This window comes from Botryllus schlosseri, chromosome 3 (assembly GCF_051294905.1).
Source record: "Botryllus schlosseri isolate E-star chromosome 3, Bs_hap1, whole genome shotgun sequence".
NCBI lineage: Eukaryota > Metazoa > Chordata > Ascidiacea > Stolidobranchia > Styelidae > Botryllus > Botryllus schlosseri.
The window spans coordinates 5,317,063-5,338,949 of NC_137238.1; the positions used below are offsets into that span (position 1 = coordinate 5,317,063).

The 21,887-nt window shown below is 40.6% G+C and overlaps 2 protein-coding genes and 1 long non-coding RNA gene across 5 annotated transcripts in view; 1 reads left to right on the forward strand and 2 right to left on the reverse strand.

The window, feature by feature from the left end:
• Positions 1–21,887, reverse strand: part of LOC145436620 (uncharacterized) — a 251,531-nt gene that overhangs the window by 213,086 nt on the left and 16,558 nt on the right. The window lies entirely within an intron of this gene.
• LOC145436584 (uncharacterized) overlaps positions 3,825–21,887 on the forward strand; it is a 68,238-nt gene continuing 50,175 nt past the window's right edge. Inside the window, exon 1 of the mRNA XM_080313964.1 lies at positions 3,825–10,757. Coding sequence (XP_080170090.1) covers positions 10,673–10,757 — 85 coding nt within the window. The 5' untranslated portion in view covers positions 3,825–10,672. The remainder of the gene's footprint in view (positions 10,758–21,887) is intronic.
• LOC145436600 (uncharacterized) lies at positions 11,985–16,587 on the reverse strand. 3 transcript variants are annotated; one of them, XM_080313987.1, is made up of 9 exons: positions 16,240–16,561; positions 16,084–16,175; positions 15,879–16,020; positions 14,971–15,079; positions 14,715–14,910; positions 14,444–14,644; positions 14,255–14,387; positions 14,118–14,197; positions 11,985–12,782 (listed from the first exon to the last, which is right to left on the reverse strand). In XM_080313987.1, exons 6-9 carry the CDS (start codon positions 14,537–14,539, stop codon positions 12,522–12,524), a joined length of 570 nt encoding a protein of 189 aa, XP_080170113.1. In that variant the 5' UTR covers positions 14,540–14,644; positions 14,715–14,910; positions 14,971–15,079; positions 15,879–16,020; positions 16,084–16,175; positions 16,240–16,561; the 3' UTR covers positions 11,985–12,521. The 3 variants fall into 3 exon arrangements, 2 of the variants coding, with proteins under 2 accessions (XP_080170113.1, XP_080170114.1); XR_013914324.1 differs by lacking the exons at positions 14,118–14,197; positions 14,255–14,387; positions 14,444–14,644 and having other exon boundaries at positions 14,683–14,910; positions 16,240–16,587; XM_080313988.1 differs by lacking the exons at positions 15,879–16,020; positions 16,084–16,175; positions 16,240–16,561 and having other exon boundaries at positions 14,971–15,369.

Genomic DNA, 21,887 nt, shown 5'->3' on the forward strand with positions numbered 1-21,887 from the left:
AACTGGTATCCACGGTATCCGATGGTTAAGATAAAAATAAGTTTGTTTGCTTTCTCTCTTTCTTTCTCTTGAGCATTAGTAAGGTGAATCCTTTCTTATTTGCACGGTTAGAGCAACAACCCTCCTTGTTTTAAATGGGCTACTCCTCCGACAAAGACATGGATTTGCGAATGCCAGGAAAGCGAACACTGAATTGCTAAGACAAGCAACTGAAACACAGCTGAAGAGAAAAAATGGAAGCCAATCACCTTCACGATTAGGCCGAGATGGATGCTATAGATTAATAATAACCGTGCTTGGTAGTTTAAGCATTCTCTTCTCTGTTGAATATGTCGCAATGCATCTTTAGTACCGCATTGCACATTGTCTGGCTTGAGCGGAAACAATAATTTGAGCTAAATTAGAAATAAAAGTCGGGGGTTCGCTGAGGCTCGCGACGGTCCAAAAGGGGTCCGCAAAGACATGAAAGGTTGAGAATAACTGACACAGGGTATATGCCTTACGCTCGCAACTGACAGAGCATCTTAAAGCTGTCTTGACACAAGCAAATCAACGACCTATCAGCTCGATATATTTGGTGCGGGAAATACTACAGAATATTTATCATGCTATAACCAATACATATATTTGATGGAGTTGTATTAAGGTAAAGCAGGGATTCTTTTTCACAATATGTATCACGAGTGTTAAACAACAAAATTTAACGATGGTATAGTGCCCTTTCGCCTTTGCCAAGAGCTAATCAGGGCCCAAATAATAGGAGTCGCCATTAAAATCGTACGATCCGCGGTGTCTACCAAGATCGCAACTAGAACTTATGTCGAGTCATCACAATGGTAGTCAGCATTTTTTATGTCGTCATTTTTTAAAACAGTGTATAAAGTCTTAAAATCCCTATATATACTGGAATGGTCTAAACTGAGTAAATCCTAAACAAAAACTATCATGTATGCAAAGCGGTGTCATTTTATACACGCCAAAAGTGGAAGAAAATCCCCCCTATTGATTGTCGACTTAATGCCACTTTTCAAAATACGGGGTTTATACAGGGGTCAAAATGTCGCCATTGTAACTCGAAATTCCTGCTACTTCATGACTTGATTTCTTTTGGAAGGGACAAATGAGGGACTAATAAGCGTGGTCCCAAACGGATTTGCTTAACAGACGATAGCAACCGAGGGAAAAATGTCGCCAAGAATTAGGGGGACACAAAATTGTCTCCCAATTTTTTTCGTCCCCCAACTGCTACAAAAATAAGTGCGATTGTCTCCCAAAGTAGCCTAATAGGTAAATATATATATATGAATGATAATATATGCTTTCACAAGTCTTTGTCGCTATAATTTATGTAGCGGCTCTATGCGAGCTTCATGTGTCCAATTTCAGGCCGCACATAGTCTGCCGTCTGATAGTTTAATTTCCGAAAATCGAGCTTAGCAATACATTTGCAATAATAAGATCTACCCCCTATCAGTTGGCTTCGTAATCGCACAAATAATTTACCATCCGACTCAACTTATCGCTCATCGTCATACATGAAATCACATCAACGTTGAAGAATATAAGCAGTGATTCGAATTTCCAGCCAAACTTTATTGCAACGAAACAAAGTCTACTTTTGAATGATTGTTACAGTGCCCCGGAAATGATTGACTGTCCGCGGGCCGGACAGAATCCCGTCGCGGCCCAGATCCGTCCCTTGCACACCCCATCCAAGTGGTACAGCCTACGAACATTATGGTATAGTACATGTCCTGTACCCCGCAGCGTTACTGCCACTCTCAAACCACCCAATTGGGGAGTGGGCGAGTTTGAAGGGGGTCAAAAATTATTTCGTAAATTACCATGAATTATAAAGCATATTTCGGATAGTTTTTGAAATTTTGAAATTGAAATGAGGTTTCAGTGAACATGTGACTCTGTGAACTGTGCTGTCAAATGACATATTCAACAAAACCCACGAGCTAATCCATCACATAGCTCTTTGTTGAGCAAATCAAAGAGATAACAAGACTAGAAATCGGTTTGTGGTATGTTTTTTGAATCACTCCTTTACATTTTGTCGCAAAAGTCGCAGTAATTGGCTGCATGAAAAATATAGAAGTTGCAATATGATAATTTTTCAAACAGTCTAAAACATCACACTACGATGCATTCTGAGTATTTAGGAAGCTCCCGGACGCTGTAACAAAAGTTGCATAAACCTGCCCTGTGCATCACGTATTTCAATAAATGTACCCGTGAATGTGATCAGATCACCTATATTAAATACATACGTTAGTGACATAATTCATTCGATAACTTTGAAGGATAAAAGCTCCGTTACTAGATCCACCTCGTTCGCGAGTCACGTACTGAATTCGTCACTTAATTAAAAGCTGTGTGCGGTGTGCATCTTGAAATGTATGCATTAAGTCAGGGGCGGGCAACTTCTCCAGTCGGCGGGCCGGATATAGGAAAATTAAGTATCTGGCGGGCCGGATTGCTGAATCGATACATTATTCGCCCATTTATCCGCGTATACAAGGAATAAATCGTATTTAATGAATGTATTTTAACGACAGCAATGTCACTTCAAAGCCATTTCCTGTCCCTAATGGCGCCCAAGACAATGTGTATTTGAAAATAACATTGTCACACAGGCGCCGCCATGTCTGCTTCTATCTGATCAATCAACACACGGTGCAATCCCTAATTAAGATTTCAAGGCGTTCGATAAGCCCGGTGACCCTGATTTACCAAGATATCAATTCATTACGGTTGATTAAGTGACGAGATAGCGTCCTTGTTCAACTGTGTGGCCTCATTAATCTCGATATTGAATTCATGCGGCCCGCGTCCTCTACGAAATTTGGAAGGTAGCCTGCGACCTATTTTGAGTTGGAGCCCCTGGCATATACGGTGCAAAAAGCCTAGAAGTGTGCCGTGCTACAAGTCGGCGGTTATGGAATCAGAAATAAGAAATATCCGCCTGGTGTAAATGACAATTGTAGTCGACAAAATTCATGATTAGCACTGACGACATTATAGGGTTGAGTGCATCGTAAATGCCGATAATGCAAGTCTTCTTGCTTCGACGAACTTACGCGTAAGCTCCACTCTCGCAACGCTGCGCATACACGTATATAATAACATACAGTCACTAAAATTTGTCGTAGTAAGCAAGTAGTGGGGAGTCTCGGCAGACTTGGGCCGCGGGCCACATTATCGTGTAAGACGGAAAACTGTCGGCGGGCCGGACAAAATCTCTTAGCGGGCCATATGTTGCCCACCCCTGCTGTAAGCTGTTTGTAGAAATTTTCTGTTGCCAGTTTTTTTCTATGTTTCATGCAACCTTTTTACTGCAACTTTTATAAAATATTTCACAAAATGTAAATGAGTGATTTTGAAACGCAAAACAATTATATATAAATGTTTAGACGGTCTCGGGTTAATTCAGTTTATAAACGCCTCGACTCAAACGCCTACCTGAAATTAGCATGCGAAGCAAGAAGATATTACAGGTTGCTATCGGTAAATAAATATTTGAACAGAGACCACATGAAGTGACTCAGAAGACATCTGGTGTGATTCTGAAATATGAAATAATACTTAGTCATCCAGACAAGGCAATCACGCTATGGAACTCACACCCACGGTTTCCTGGTATAATCTAATCATGGTGGACAGTCAGGAATTTGACTCACTGTAGCTTGCTCATTTAATCCACCACATCATATAGCTTGTACGATGCATGCAGAGCATGATCTTCGTGGTTTGGCAGTAAACAGCAGTTTATCTCTCAATGACATCGGGCAGTTGCATGAAAGTTTACCAAAGTTGTATTCCAGTAACATTCCCAGTAATCTCGCCCTTTTCTGTTCCAGTATAATCGCATACTGTCAGGCTTTACCATCTGTTGGTCTAAATTTTCCCTCCTATTTGCTGTGACAAAGCTCACCACAGCATCGATTGGACGTAGTGGGACGCAGAGAAAGTTGAGATTGTACTAATCAACAATGAAACCCACTATTCTGACGATGATGACGCCAGTCTCATCCATTTCATTAGTTGCAATGCATGCAAAATAGGTCTGGTTATATTCTTTCGATGCAGGGAGGAGATGGAGGGGGGAGCTGATATTTTATTCGGTTCGCGGGAGGGAGGCTCTGACGAAAAAAGATTGGAAAACGCCGATCTAGACTTTGCGTGACTAATGCGGACATATCAAGCAGTAGGCCGCATAACCCCTCATATGACATGACAGTTTCATTACCAGTAAACAGTGCCCAGCAAAACCTTTTATTTAATTTAATGTCTGATACTATTTAGCCTGATTAACTATGAGCCTTGTAATACGAGGGAGGTCGCCAAACATTCACGTAATGTGAATGGTGGCACTGGGGTGGAAAGAAGGTATAGAATGACTGTTCTATAGCAAATCTATCATTTGTATCACATTTTGTCGAACCATTGTGATGTCGAAAATGTTCACCTTTTGTTTGCGAATCGGGCTGTATAGCAACACATGGGGTCAACGAGAGCGTATTTATGACTGCTTTTCAAAACTACTTCCTTACTCGAGTTGTTTTGAAAGACAGCAACTTCTTGAATCCTACTTGAAGCAGTTCTACGCTGATTTAAAAAGCACTGCTTCTACTTCCATTAGAGTGGCATTATTGGCTGCTTTCACTACCTCAGATTATTATTATATTATTTAGTCACTGTAAAACTGGGTATTACGCAGGTAATCCGGGAAGCAGCCTACCCCTTTAGAAAAATAGCGAGATTGAACTAAACCTTTCGTTCCATCCGTAGAGTCGAATTGGTATTCCTATGCACTATATAAGGAGACTAGATTACAGAATTGCGGTAGATGAATAATTGAATTGCAGAGGTAGAGATGATTGAAAATGAGGAATCGAAATTTCGCACATTACGTGTGTTTTAGTACAGTGGTGCGTGCATTCAAGGCCTTTCGAAGAATTCGCACAGTGCCCAATTAAGTGATCTTTTAGGTCATGTTGAATTGAGCATTTTCAGCAATCTGTTGGATATGTATCATCTGTTTTTTGCTTACGAGCACAGCAGCACAAGTGACTACGGACACAATGTCAACACAATGTGTACATCGCCATATTTTCTCACATTACATTTTGCTTTGTTTTGTTGTATGTTCTAATAAATTGGAACGGCAAGTTCATTGAAAAAGCATTCTTTTTCTTTTCTGGTTTGATCATGATTACTGGGCGGTTGCTCTGGATTTCGTGGTTAGTTATGAGTAGGCGTTTTTTGACCTAAAAAAGGAAAATTTTGACCTAAAAAATCGAAACTTTAACTTTTTGAACCTAAACAAACTGAATTCCGACCAAATTTTGACCTAACGTATGCAAATTAGGTTTTTTCCCACATAATGTTAAAATTGTGGCACTTATCTTCCTTTCTGGTTGGAAATGGCAGTCCCAACGAAGTAGTTTGGCCTGAAAAAAACATTTTAGGCTTAGAAACGGACAACTTTTTATATGAAAAAAAGAAATATTTCAACGAAGTCTGGCCCTATGAAGTATTCCAGTGGTTACAATCAGGGCTGTGGAGACGGAGTCGGGCTAATTTTCGCTTGCTGGAGTCGGAGTCGGAGTCGGAGTCGTGGAAACTGCAGTGGCTGGAGTCGGAGTCGTGGAAAAAATACTGACTGGAGTCGGAGTTTGTGAAAATGAATAACTATAATAGGATTTTTATGTACCATCAATTACTGTTATCAGTATGGCGATTTTTTTTGACATGTCAAAAAAAGTCAAAATAAGGTCAAAATTTTAGCGTTAGGTCAAAAAATGTCAAAATTGACAAAAATTTTCGCAACCTGCATTTTATTTTTATCGTAGATTTTGCGCAATCGGTGAACTTATCGTTTGATATTTTACAGTTTGTAGCCTACTTTATAGGCCTACTGTGGCAGACGGCGCATTGTTTGCTCATTGTGAATCATAAACATTCAAATGAAACAAATGGGTTGACACCGTGTTATGCTCAACGTACCGCAATATTCTAAGTGAAGCAAGACTGCGTGGGCATTGCATGGTTCTTACAAAAATCGTGATGTACAACATTGTCAGAATGAAGCAACACGGTGTGTCACCAGCAGTGTACGCACGCACAGCTTCACTGTTGCCAGCCAATAGCTGCTACAGTTGAACGTTCTTTCTCCATTCTTCTTGCTGTTGTTGTTCGTATATTCATGGTGTTTGTCGACTACAATGGTCATTTACACCAGGCCGATATTCCTTATTTTCGATTCCATATCCGCCGAGACTCTGCCGACTTGTAGCACGGCCCACTTCTATGCTTTTTGTAAGACACCGCTTACGCGGATGAGATAAGGAACCTAGATAAACCTTCAACACTTGGGTAGGAATTCTGGAGTCGACCTCGGTCGGACTAGAACCTAAACCCCATTGGTGTTGTAGCTGTGGATTATTCCACTACGCTATCTCGTCACATCTTCATCCTTGGCAAGCTACTTAGTAAAGACAGACACTTTTTACCCGAGAACCAGGGATATCTAGAACTAGATATCCCTGCCGAGAATGCAGAAAAGTATCTTTCGTTGTACTACAACACATTTTAATTATTTTCACCATAGTACATCATGTACTGGAATTCATCATAGGGCCAAATTTTGTTAAAATAATATTTCGTCATGTAAAAATTCGTCAGTTTTTGAGTCAAACAAGTTTTTGAGGGAAAACTACTTCGTAAGGACAGACAATTCAAACCAGAAATGAGGATAAGTAGTAAAATTCTAACATCTTTTGGGAAAACACCTAATTTGCATACGTTAGGTCAAAATTTGGTCAAAATTTAGTTTTTTAAAGTCAAAAAATGTCAAAATTTGGATTTTTTAGGTCAAAATATTTCGTTTTTTAGGTAAAAAAAAAATCGCCCTAGTTATCAGTAAAGATACAGATCAGGGGCAGCCAGACCATGCTCCACGGGCCAAATGTGGCCCACGAGAAGGTTTTGTGTGGCCTGCGAGGTAATTCTCGAAATTAGACATAACATCACGTAAAAATGCAAGAACAACCCAAATTTGATTAGCCTGACCGCGAATTTTGATGATGACTAAAACATCAGTTTCGACTCATTGGCATAACCATGCATCAGCCACATTCATCGCAGATCTTCTTGTATGACCAAAAGTAGAATATTATGTGGCAGATTTGTTTGACTTGAAATTTTTCTTAGCACTTCGCATGATTTACTGTCACATTTCTTGTGTTTAGTATTGTAAACCCTCCTGGAAATCATAAATACGCGTAATTTTCAGAATTGAGTCCAACTATACTCGCAATTAGGAGATAACGTGTCGTCCAGCATGCGACTTCGCTTGTGCGCTAGAAGCGAGATCGTCGGCGATGAAACATTTGCACAAAATGGCAGAGTTATGTTCACCGAGACCGTCGATATTGCTGTGTCTAAAACGATAAATAATCCTGTCCGACAAATGAGCCCATTGCTATGCAGAGGCGACCCCCAATATATGCAAGTAATATATTTATTGATCGAATTCATTCATTACCTTTGAAAAAATTCGTGCTTCGCACGACCAGGGCATGACTGCACACTATATTTGCAGACTGAGTTTTCATGATATAATTGTTATCACTTTTAAGCGTAGTAATATAAATTTTATTTTCAATGTTACCGAATTCGGTTCGTTCCTATCGGGCGACTAAAAATAGGTAATCAACATTCAAGTGGCCCGCGCTATGGTTCGTAAACCTCATGTGGCCCTTTGACCGAAAAGGTTGGCCACCTCTGACATGGATAGAATTGGACATTATTTGCAAATTACAATTCAATTGCATAGAGGAAGAAGGGAAGCAATATGCATCTTCGCGATGCAATCACAAATTGATGCAATTTTTGGAATTATACCATGATATTGTGACAGAGCCAATATATATCGTCGGGTTGTAAAATTGATATAAATATAACCATACGCTACTTCCACTTCAAAAATTAAAAATATTTGCAGTGTACCTTAGCTGCTTGGGTCAAACAAATGATTCAGAAAGACTACAAGTCCTAGTCTTTGAATACTTGACTAAGTAGCCTACATGTAGACTAGACATATGCTATTTGACTACTTCCTAAATTTCGTTTATGACCAATGTATCTTAGTAGTGAGAGTGTGTGACTGTGTGTGCTTGTAATCAGTACGATGTGTAATACGGAAATTAGTAAGATGCATCTCTGTATTAGTTGCTGACTCATACACAAGAGCAACACTACCATTGTTTTATCTACATTTTAATTATACAGGATGGGATATATGTCGTGTTTGAATGATTCATACATATTAGGTTATCAGAGAGTCCAGTCCATGTTATAAAAACTGATGAAATATCAAAAAAGGAAGGAAATTTTGAAAGGCCATCTTTCATGCATAGTGAGTAATTCGAGTTGTGCCCCAATGAAACAATTTTGTATGCCATATCTTTAATCATGGTTATATGATAGTCATTTAACCGTCACTGTGGCATATCATTTTCGAAGTAAATTGATAATACTGTTGGAATCAGGGTTGTAGTCGGAGTCGTTCGTTTTAAAGACTCAGGAGTCGGAGCCGTAGTCTGAGTCGGTAAGTTTAAAGACTCGGGAGTCGGAGTCGGCGTCGGTCCATTGTGAATGTGAGAAGTCGGAGTCGGAGTTGGAGTCGGTGGTAAAGTTTACCGACTCCTCAGCCCAGGTTACAATACGTATTATGGTAGAAATGTTTAAAAAACAATTGTAATACAACGAGAGATACTTTCCTACATTCTTGGGTGGAAAGTCCATGTCCTTGCTAAGAACCTTGCCAAGGAAGTTCAACAGCAGCAGTTGTTGGCTGACAGCACTCAAGTTGTGCGTACACTGCTGGTGACACACCCTGTTGCTTCTGACAATGTTGTCAACATCACAATTTTTCATCATGCTCTTCTTAATATAAGAATGATGCAATGCCCAAGAATTCTTTCTTTAGTTAGGATATTGCGGGACGTTGACCATAACACCATGCCTACCTATTTGTGTTATTTGACCGTTTATGATTCACAATTAGCAGACAATAAGCCGTTTACAACGGTAGGCCAACAAAGTAGGCTACCAGCTATAAAATATCATATGATAAGTTCACCGACAGTTCAAAATCTACAATTTTGACCTAACGCTACAATTTTGACAGAATTTTGACAAATTTTGACATGTCAAAAGAAAACTGCCCTAGAAGAGTGGTAGGCCTATATGACACAACATTTTCATTTGGTCGTTTTCTGACGTTTTCTGTTTATTGTTATTGTGACACAACAACAACAGTGACGTCCATATCTTGTTCAGGTTTGTGCGGCACGACAGTGCATTTCAAGTTCAGCGTGTCTGCTTTAGGTCGGGGGGACGACATTTCATACTCGCTTACTTCCAATCTTCATTCACTTTTGCTTTCAATAATCCACTTTCAGGTATCTAGCGCCGAGTCTAGAGCTTGTCTCAGTCTTCTTTTCGGCTTTTCAAGACGCTGGAAGCTCATCCAAGTAATATGACGTCTCTTTCATTGCCCTATTGTGGCTGCTTTAACGCAAAAATGCACGAGTGAAATTGCCGGTGCAAAAATCCCGGGTGTTGAAGCTAGAACGTCGAAATTAGTTTGCACTGATATCGATAGCAGGAAAAGTCTTTCAAAAAGAGGACATATGGTACGCCCATGTTATAAGAACTAATATCCACCGTGCCGCCTTGTTTCAGATCCGGATTTGTGATATCGGGGGGCGATGTCGCTGTTCTCCGGAGTTCCGCTCTCCGGAGTTCCACTCTCTATTGTGGAAGTTGATTGGAAGTTGTGCAGGATATTGACCGAAGACTGCATAAATAGGCATGCATTCACAGTTGCTTTAGATTGATTGATCAAAACACCATCGCCATAAATTATGTTCTGGGATATGTTGAGCATCATAGCGATTTCACAACGGGTTGCATTCGTTACATAATACATAAATAGAAAGCATTACACCTGAATGAGTAATACATAGCACCATATTGCATATTCCAGGCATTTTGTATGCGACCGCAAACGTACAGATGTCGCGGTATAGAGGATGTAGAGTGGATACCTACGATTCAGAATGCATGCTGGTAACAAATGGAAATGGCATATTATAATTGTAACTCAGGGGGATCTTTGTAAGGTGCCAGAGATATTCTTCGTCCATGGAATGATGTTACCATCGCCAAAGCCGTATCAGCTAAGGAGTAATAGTAATGTTTGGCTTAGGAGAATAGCTTATTTCAAACAAAAACACTTTTAAACGGTAATCAATTTTAGCATGTCAATAATGCTTTACTAAAGCGTACTTCTGAAATCTCAAATCAGGCCGCGGGCCGCAAAATATGACCTCACAGCCCTCGTGTTGATGACACCCGCCGTATTATGCGAGCCAAATGAATTGAAAAAAGTTTGGTGCACATATATGTGCATTTGATATGGTTGAATAATACATTCATATATATTATGTCATATTATATATTTTGTGCTGATTCCCATCAGAGGGTATATTTAAACATTTGCTTTACGAAAGTTGTGTTAATGAGATTTATAGAATTCTAAAACGTGCCCTACTTATGACAAGCAGATACATTAGACGTAATTCAAATCAAGAGTATGAATATATATGTTGTATTTGCATTGATGAGAGCAGTTCAAGGATACACCGACCGTATCTGGGATCTCCAATGCAATACATCTGGTGAGTAGTACTCTGCATTTGCTTACGGTGATTGACGGTTCATGACAATGCAGGTAGGTTGGACAATGTCTCCACGATATTTATTTGTCAAATGAAGTCACAATGGCTTATTCCGACGTTAAAATGTGACTTAATAGTCACTCGAATTTCACAAACCACGGAAGTGGTTCGCATGTCAGCCGTGACAGAACTTGCAATAACTTATAGATTTGTTTGTTAGAGCCATTTTCCTCAACGTTTATGAAGCGATGAACCGTTAGCTGGACACCGCAGACTAATCTAGAGTGGAGTAACACTACTGTAAAATTTACCTGCAGTATTGATAAGGTGGCTTTCTGAGGAAATCGGATATTGAGAAACAAAATCCCAGATGTTTATATTTAATTTCAATCAACTACATCATTCGGACTGCCTCAATCGCCTTCCTGGTTATCGATATCAGCCATACTGAAAACGAATAATGGTGGACTGATCGGGAAAAGGGCGATGCATTTTACTGAGTAAACTCTTTTAATATTGCAAAAACTTGAATCTCGATCTTAAGAAAATAGATATCAGCGATAATGAAGATGTTGGTAATTTCAGCTAAGAATGCGACATACAAAGCTCATGCATACAACAACATTTTTGAACTGTCATTTGGGTAATATAGGACACTCGCTCTAGAGCAGGGCTCTTCAACCGGGTGTATCGTACACCCTATGGTGTACCAAAATTTTAAAAAAGTGTACCGCTCAGATGAGGGGAATTGGGGTGTACCATCTCCGCATTAAAATAAACTAACGAGTCGTTAGTAACGACTATAGGTATCACATTAAATAGGCAATTCAATGCTTCAGGACATGTTGACTGGGTGTGCAATATCGTATAATGTTCAGTTGTTCATATTAGCTGTACGCAGCTTGTGAATTGCATTCCTACACTGTAAAAATTATTGTTGTAAATTTACGACAAAAAGCCTGGTGATTTCCAATACAGGCTTACAACCATAAGCTTGCAAACTCATTACAAGCTAACAGCCATAAGCCTGTAAGCTCACTACAGCCATAAGCCTGTAAGCTCACTATACAGCCACAACCCTGTAAGCTCACTACAGCCATAACCCTGTAAGCTCACTACAGCCATAACCCTGTAAGCTCACTACAACCATAAGCTTGTAGCTCTCTCTCTTTCTCATACCTATAATCTTGCACCTGATACCGGCAGTACTCGACAGTACAACTGACATGATGCACGGTGGTCATGATTGTTCACAAATCAATAGAAAGAACAGGCATTTTGTATACAGCAAATGAATATGAAGCAGAAGCAACACATGCAGCAGGAACAGTAGATACACCAGCAGTCAGCACAGTACAATAACACAGTATGGAACAATAACAAAAGTGTCACGACTTGGCCATCAGAGACCTATGTTAATAAGATTGAAGAGGTCAAAGTAAAGGCAAGATCACATTATTCAGCATGGGAACGTGGGTATATGTCATGATTTATTGCTCAGGGGCAGCAATTGCCACGTGCTGATACTTCTCGTAGTATAGTAAATGAATGGAAAGTACGCAAGTACTCTGAAACAGTTAATTTGGCCAGATACTAACTTATTCCACTTCTATTTGTACTTTACAGAAGTAGCAGAGTAAAAATTAAGTTTAGAGCAGTTCAAAATGTGATTTAGCACTACAAAAAAGCTAAATTTTCTTGATAACTGATCATTCTTTACATCAATGTCCATTAGTTGTAAAATCAGTCGAATCACTTTCTATATCACATGTTATCACAGATTGTAGTGACTGCAGATGGTACACGCAGTCCCTTGATTTTGCCAATGCAGATGGATAAGAAATGCAATGTGTTATTCACACTGCGCTCGAATTGGATATTAAATACCCAATGCAGGGATAGAATGATAGCCAAAGCATATGCAAAATCTACAACGTCATTAATCTCAATCCCATCAAAGTGTACCGTCCATATCTTTTTCCCAGTGTCCAAATGTATGATTGGGTTTGGTGATTCCGAAACATCCTGAAAAGAAAGGTACATCTGTATATTGAAAGGCAATGAGAGTAGTACGACTACGAGAGTAATTTTTTATCAAACAGGTGTAATTGGTCCAACAATGACGAGTACAGCACTTACTAACACACTGGTTCTCAACCGGTATGCCGCGACACACTAGTGTGCAATCTATGTCTCGCAAGGGTGCTTCAAGAGATTTCTTCTACATAGGAAATTATGCGCGAAATACTTCCAGTCTTTATACAGCAAATGATCATTAATCTAAATCGGCTCTATCTGACAAATCACAATTGCTGTCATGCCCAATGTTCCCTCTAAGCTGCGCACAAAAAATTCGAAGTGATAACCTTTTTTTTCGTGGTTACGTACTGTTGTCCAAGTAACCGCGCAGTGAGTGTGTGCTGACTCGTAAAAATTAGAGGGAACATTGGTCCCGCCCGCAATCAATACCCCGCTCGAATTCGCTTTACTCGGCATATCCTCATCGTCTTCCTAATTACCAGCGAGAAATGAACCCACTTGGAAGTGACGGTCCCGTTCAAAAATTTGACGAACATAGCCATCCACATTGCGATTGTTAGGTAGCGTATCAGTACTGCCGTTAAAATGTAGGCGCGAAGTGCAACGTAACGTTATGTTACAGGTGCCGAATATGAGAATTGAAAAGTATAGTTGATCAAATTATATCAGCTAACACATTTCCCCGTCCCAGTTTGTTGGAACTATAATTGAGCTGCAGGTGGCTGCCAATAGAACTACAGCAGTGGTTCTCAACCGGTGTGCCGTGACAGATTTCTTCTAAATTTTGAAATTATGTGCAAAATAATTCTAGGATGTAGGAAATGATCAGTATACTACATAAGACTCGATTTGAAGTTTGTACATATGACAAAACGAAATTGCTGTCATGCCATCGTGTGCTCGAAAGGCTGAATTCAGCAGACATGGCGCCACCTGTGTGACAATGCAGTATTCTGGCAGTTTACAGAGGCGTCAAAAAATGTTGCGATCCACTGTGCTAGTGTGCCGCAAACTATTTTCAATTTTCAAAGGGTGCCGCAAGGTCAAAAAGGTTGAGAACAACTGAACTACAATATTGAGGTATTGCTATCCTCACACGTATTACACGATCTGCGAGGAAATGCGTTAGGCGTCCATGTATACGCCTCTGTATTTGGTAGCGATCGTGTTTGGCCTCTTCAGAGCAATGGTTAATTACATTGCCAATGCGGAAGTGGGCTGAGCTTATTGTCTAACTAATATATCGGACTCTTGGCTTATAATGATCGCAGCAAGGTTATATTCATAGTAATGCAATGACGGTATGTATTTGGTACGAACCTGATCTATAACCAAAAATTTGTCGTATGACTCTTTGAACATTGCAGGCATACCGACCATCCAATTTATTTTCACAAAATCTGAAAAAAATTCTTATTTTTAGACATCCAATAATTTGTATTCTTGAAGCATCGTACCCATCACAGCTGTAATGCTGGTTGGCACACGACTCCAGTTTATTTTTGTCGCGTGCTTAGAGAATATTTCTTTTTCTTGGATATTGTCCAGTATATTCAGACCATTGTTTATGATCTTCATCTCCTCCAATAGCTGAAACATCAACAATTACCAGTGAACAGAAATCGAACAAATGATATTTTTCTTACCCAATATGATTCTCTCAGCGGATATTCAATAAGAATTTCAGCAGTTGGCATGCAGGCTTCTATGTCAGACCGGCGACCTTTGAAGGTGGCTTTCATGGATTGCAATAGCTCTCCCTTCGCTGGGTTTGACGCACTCGATTCCGACAATATGAATGCCTTGTGTTCAGCTGAACTTTTATCATTGGTCAACGATTCTATTTCCTGAAATTTTTAGTTGATATGAATCAGTGGTTCTCAACCTTGAGGCTTCCTTGAAATAGCAGTTTCATACTTCGTCCGCAACATCAGAACTTCTGGGTTTCTTGCATCGTGGGCTTGCCGTAGGCGATTCTTCAGCAGGAAGCCGTCTCCGCGGGCCAGTCCGTCTTAACTTTTTTTCTGTTTGCTAGGAGAACCGGGTCGTCTGTGTCTTTCATTTTCCGATGCTCGTTATATATTTTGTCGTTGAGTCTCGTTATCCATGAGTACTAAAATGTATCGAATTTGACAGAGTGTGATATTTCCACACTGCAAGCCTCAAAACTTACATATGGCGGAAGAAAATTATCTTCAACAGCCGTAACTAATTTCAGAATTGGATATTTCCGAATTAGAGCTGAACATGCCTCTTTTCTCGCATGCGTTGGCGGAGAAAGTCTGAACAAAAAGTTCACGTATATAATCAACCTCATTGCACTAAAATTGGTACACAGTGAGTTGGGCTGTTGAAGTAACAGAGCTGAACTGGAGTAAAACATGGCCATAGCATCTGAAGGGAGCACAAAGCCACAATCGACGGGAATTATTTTGCGCCCCGTGCGATTTGCCCCACAACTCATAATTAATTATTGCCGCATATAATTCAAATTTAACATTTGAAAATTTTCTCAGCAATAGCCATAACCTTCCTTGCCATCAGACTATCCGTGTCCATGTCTGATAACCACTGCACTAGTATATTAATCACTAGAACAGCCATTTTCTGCACCCGAGCTGAACTTGCCTGTGTTCTTGATACGAGGGCGGATAATGTCGTAATGGAAGTTTACATGTTTTATGTTATTAAAATCAACGTAAATGCGCCAAATGTCAGTTCGGCACTCAGCGCTCAGCACGGTGTGAGCATGTAGGTTATAGTTGTCACAAGTCACAATGTGCTTCGGGAAATAGTACCTAATAACACTGATGGGTAGTGAGTAATGAAATACTTATAATTTTTCAAATAAGTTGAGGTAGCGTTGGTACAACTTTGTGTCACTTTCCGAGTGAAACAGCATGAAATAACCATCACAGTCACAATCAATTTTCGAAGATTTTAACTTATTTGTAGCGTCATTATCAGTCATTTTCCATTAGTCGTGAATAGGTATCTTGCAATTTCGAAAGCAGTCAGTACCGATTGACAGCTAAAATCTTGTTAAACGTTCACCAAACATATATCTTACAAAATACTTACTCGACTGTCGACTACATCTGTTTGTTTTCTTCCGCAGTATAGAGGCTACGAGATCAGTCATGATTGATGAAACATTGTTGCGTTGTTCTGACTATTGCAGACCACAGGGTAGGCCTACATCTCCAGCACTTTGACATATCACCTGCAAGATAAAATTGTGCTGAATTCTACACCATCAAGTATATCCGATGGCAGAGTATCTTACCAATTTTGTGTCATTAATAGATTCACAATGCTGACACATCAATTGGAATTACACAGACCATATACAAGGCAAATCTGTCACTTTTGAAGCATCTGTAACACAAATATGCCAAGTAATTAATCAACTAGACCTGTGAGGCCGAAATTTTAAATTTACCTGAATTTCTCTTTAAATTCAATTTTAACTGGCCGTCGTTGGAATCAGCCATCCCAGACAACATCTTAGTAACAGTAACCAATGCTGGCATCGTCTACTTCATGGAATACGTCCGCTATAGCAAACAGGACTAATTCTATATTCTGCAAAGTCACCAAATCACATATAATTTTTCTACGTACCAATCTCTTGGCTGCAGTTATCAATTGAGCACGACTGCACAAGAATATATAGGCTATATAATATAGCCATCGCAGCGGTGGAATCCCTTTCAATAAGATAATACTGACTGAAAAACTTGCCAATTTTCCGGGCTCTGCTGTACTCTCACTACGTATTCGCGCCATCTACTACACAAAACGAATTAAGCCGGATATGACGTCAAAGGGTTCTCACTAAAGGTGAATGACGCACAACCTCATAATCTGCACATAGATACTACGTCTCTAACACTTCCTATCTACAAATGACGCGACACATAGCAGCCCTCAATAAGATTCGGCCTGACTATGATCTCGACTCAAGCTGCAACAAACGCTACAGCTGACGGCAAAGCTTCTGCTGTCCAGTGAAGCCGAAACGAAAGGAATCGGCAGGCAACATTTTGGCGGACTTTTACCGAACTGTTCAAGGTTCAACCGCGGCCGTGTCTTTATTTTGTACAATATGCATTAACGATCTGTGATTAAAGTAATAATGATGAAAAATAATGACCATAATACTTCTGTTGTCTTGAGTATGCCTGCGGTATGTATGGAGTATTATGGACTACGTTTCCAGTAGGACATCAAATCTGGGGCGTATCTAGGGTGTGTTCGGATTATGTTGTCAATCGGAAACCATGTCTGCGGTATATCTGGGGTGCGTTTGGGCTGTGTTATTTCCACTCGAACATCAAGACTAGAGTGTGGCCTACGTGTCCACTTAATCATCTTCATGTCCAATAAACCAATGATGATGTCTGCGGTATGGCTGATGTATGTTGGGGCTGCGTTGGCCCCCGTGGATCAGACCTGGGTCATGTCTGGGGTGTGTTTGGACTGCTTAGACACTCCGACAGCATGTCTGCAGCATATCTGGAGTATAGGCTCGGACTTCGTAGTCAATCGGACATCATGTCAGGGGTGTTTACGGATTGCCTCGACACTCAGACATCATGTATGGGGCATGTCTGGGGTGAGTTTGCAATGCGCTGACACTAGGACATCGTGTTTGGGGCATGTCTGTGGTGTGCTATAACTGTGTTGTCACTCGGAAATCATGTCTGAGGCATGTCTGGGACGTGTTCGTTATTCTCTGTCGACACTCAAAGATCATGTCTGGGTCATGTCGGGGGTGCGTTCGGACTGCGTTGACGCTCTGACATCATGTCTGAGGCATGTCTTGAGCTGGTTCCGACTTCGTTGCCAATCGAACATAATATCAGGGGTGTTTTAGGACTGCTTTGACACTCAGACATCATGTCTGGGGAATGTCTGGGGCATGTCTGGGGTCAGTTTGAACTGCGTTGACACTCTGACATCATGTCTGAGGCATGTCTGGAGTAGCTTCCGACTTCGTTGCCAATCGAACATAATATCTGGGGTGTTTTAGGACTGCTTTGACACTCAGACATCATGTCTGGGACATGTCTGGGCATGTCTGGGGTGAGTTTGAACTGCGTTGACACTCGGACATCATGTCAGAGGCATGTATGGAGTAGGTTCAGACTGCATTTCAACTCCGACTTCGTGTCTGGGCATATCGAATGTGTGTTCGAACTGCGTTGTCACCGGAATATCATGTCTGGGATATGTGTGGCGTGAGTGCTGCGGTCTTCGTTTGAGACACGAACATCATGTATGGCAAAAGTCTGGGGAGTGTTCGGACTGTGTTGACACAGGACATCATGTTTAATAAATGTTTGGAGTATGTTCGGACAGGGTTGCAGATCGAACATCATGCCGGGTGAGTTTGGACTTCGTTTCAACTCAAACGTCATGTCTGGGTCATGTCTTGGTCATATCCGGGGGTGTTCGACCTGCGTTGCCAGTCCGACATCATGTATGAGGTATGTCTGGAGTATAAGTTCAAACTTCGTTGTACATTATTGGACATCATTTCTGAAGCATGTCAATTTACAAGCACGACAGCTTGTTATGTGCCTGCATTTGGCGTTTACAACCTCCACAAGCTTGCAGTCCGCCATTACAAGCTGATTACAGGGTACTTTACAACAATAATTTTTACAGTGTAGTGTGATGTTGTAAGAAAATGCTTCTCTTCATTTAATCGTTGGTAATGGACTTATTGGTTCGTTTTGGAGTAGTACTGGATGGATTTACCATGTGTTCAGCTTGCTGAATCTGTCTATAATGATTCTTGAGGAAACCGCCGCTAGAACTCAGGCATTTGGAATTGGTAGGCTATTTCCTGCAAGATGCTTATAAATAGCGCAATCTTCATATAATTGCAGGGGTACCGGGAAGGGGGTCGAGTTTGACAAGCACTGTACAAGATGGTGGTCCGGTAACCTCGTGGTCAGATTGGTATTTAGAATTTCCAATATGTTGCAGCCTTGCTGATCCTTATTTCAACAGTCCAGAGCGGCCAACCTGCAGACGTACGGTCGCATGCAGCCAATAAACAATAGGTATGCGGACCTCGTCACATAATTAAATTAGCGAGTGCGGCGGCCGTCAACATGCAATTTGGAATACCGAATTGGCTCCCAAATCTTTTAGAGATTTTATTTTAACTTGAAAATTTTAATCACGCTTGGGGCGATTCAGGGTGACTTTGGCTTTTAATATATTAGTGTTATTTGAGCCCCACCGTACAAATGCGAACCGCGGAGGAAAATGATTCGTCCCATAACAAAATACCAAGTCGGAACCTCAATATGCAATTGAATAGTATATTCATATTGAAATGAACCCGAATATTTTCGGCTGACACTTATCAGGGGTAATCGTCAGCAACTAGTAGAGAATTGAAAAAATAAACATTGTAGGGGAGATGTGGTACCGATGGATCAAAAATTGGAAAATGATCGCTGGCCCCAAAATGTTCAGCCGAAAACAGAAGATCTTTTGCTGGCTCAGCACTTTGATACAAGCTCTACCTATCGCGCACATATACATGAATATCCGTCCTTTCAAAAAATATTTATGGACGTTTAAAATTTGTTGCTCGAACGTGTCATCGGTCCCCACCCGGTGGGTCCAATGGCACACGACCCGGGGACCTATGACACATATACCCTAAAAAACTCAGATGTGTCAAGTTTTCTTGCTCAGTATTATAATCTAAGCTACAGCAAGCCAAAGAAGAATTTTCGGTCGCAACCGTCAAAAAATACATTAAATATTGACTCAAATGTTGTCATAAAATCACGTTTCGATTTAGGCTCGGACTTATAAATTTGAGGGTACATACATATTGCCGGAAAATCGACAATGTGACTTCCAAAGACCTCGTTATAGCGATAAAACATCATATGCAATTATTACATAAAGATTTTCTGTACGTAGTCATGTTTCATTTGTTTCGTGATTAGTATGCTTGATTATTTTGCTTGATTTGGCTATTGTATCATCGGTCCCCACCCTACTAATTTTGTACATGAATCGAAAAAAATTCCACTCAAGGAAAGTACTGAAAAAAATAATAGGTTCCATTATATAGCCTGATACAAGCCCTAAACTTCACAATAAAAATGATTGCTGGTTTGTTCGTGTTGAAGGTTACAAAGAAAAATGTGTATGTCGATCTAAATTTAGTTTACACCCCCCAAAACAAAAAACATCTGTGAGAGACCCCATAGTTCTCGCACGTCGAATTTTTTTGTATGTGTGGAAAGATGTTGCCAGCATGCAATTGTAGACAAGTTCACGGAGTGTAATCATGGAATTATCATAGAGAATTTTCAAAGTATTTTCGGTCCCAGTGATCCATCGGTACCACATCTCCCCTATATCAACAATAGTATCGCACAATATGAGGCCATCAGCATGAAATTTCGAATGAAACCGTGTGCGTCTCACGAATGAGGGTTTTACTGGTACGTTTGAATGATTCCAATAAATATTTCGACTGGGTCCACATACCTGATGGGAGGTCAAAAATAACAATATGCAACAAAGTCATCATTAATTTTCGGATTCGTTTCAGTTACATTCGATCAAGATCAGTTATAATAAAGCTATTTACGATGAATTGCGTCATCAACGGTGAGGTTCGGCCCGTCTGCGCCTTACCTCTCGTTTCGCGCTATTTTCGAGCAATAAATATGCAAATTGTTCGATTTTGGGAGAAAAATGTTCAAAATCTTATCACTCATGAACATCGATAGAAAATACCAATAGTATTTGAAGGTTTCACAATTTTTGCTCACTCATCCTGACCACAGATCCGGTACTGCCTCACTTGCCTCCCATAACCCGACGTCACTGATGTCGGCAATCACAGCTTAGAGGGGGTATGCTTATATACTGCTCTACTGGCCATGTTTGGCTCCACCTACTCATGTAATCATAGGTTCTTGCATTCACGAGCCTCACGACGAACTCGCAACTCAAGTTTCGCATGCTTGAATAACGCAACCTGCATGACTAGCACGACATTTAATAGAGAAGATGAGGCTCACATGAGGAATCCCATGACTGAGTTCGAATTAGTGCTACCATAGCGTCTCGAATTTTCAATTGTGACGTAACATTTGATGGGCATGTATGGCTCTTTGGGAGAGAAAATGGGAAAAATAGGGCCGATATGGCTCTCAGGATGAAAAAGGTTCCAGACCCCTGATACCTATTCGGCTGCATACAGGGTAAGGCAAACTGAACCCGCATCTCCACAGAATAGGATGTCACGATACATAGTTGTGCGATAAGATACATATTAAAACCCGGTGTTTTCCGTGCTAATACTCTTCAGGAGCAATCGTCAGCAAACAAAGAATTTAAAAAACTTCCCTCTAACTCAGACCTGGGCATAGTGCGGCCCGCGAAGCCATTCTGTGCGTCCTGCGAAAGGTTGCGGTGAATTCATAACATTAAAACTGCTTTTTGAAATTTTGCTGCGTGGACTAAAACCACATAGGCTGTATATCAACTAAACAGGAACTTCGTTTACTTCGAAGCCTGTTCATTACTATGCCACGAATACGTTGCCTACGTACCTCGCATGCGTAATCCAGATTTAAAGTAAAGGAATGTGACAAAGTATGAGTAACAGTTAAAGTCACAAGAAATCAATCTTTCCATATTGCTTAGGTCAGCCAATCGCTAGACGTCGTCGAGTACGGTCGTCTCTTGATTAGCTCTTGTCTGCTCTATTAAACCACCGAGTCGTGCAGACAGAGTCGCTTTGTCATATCATTACCTAACCGTAGCAGTTAAGAACCAATAGATACAGTAGTCTGAGTAGTCTAGTCAGTAGTTCTCCAACTCCTCTTGTAGGAAATGGAGAACATGGACGCAGATAAATCTAGTCTTATGAAGCGCAAGAAGTGTATACAGCTGTGATAAGTGTAGCGCAAGAAGCTGAGAGTGACTCCGATGAAAATGGAAATGGTGCTAAGGTTATAGCTAGAGACTACGCAACTACGCCTAACAATCCGGACCCTTGTCCTAAAGCAGAGGTCTCAAACCCAAACGTGCTCGCGG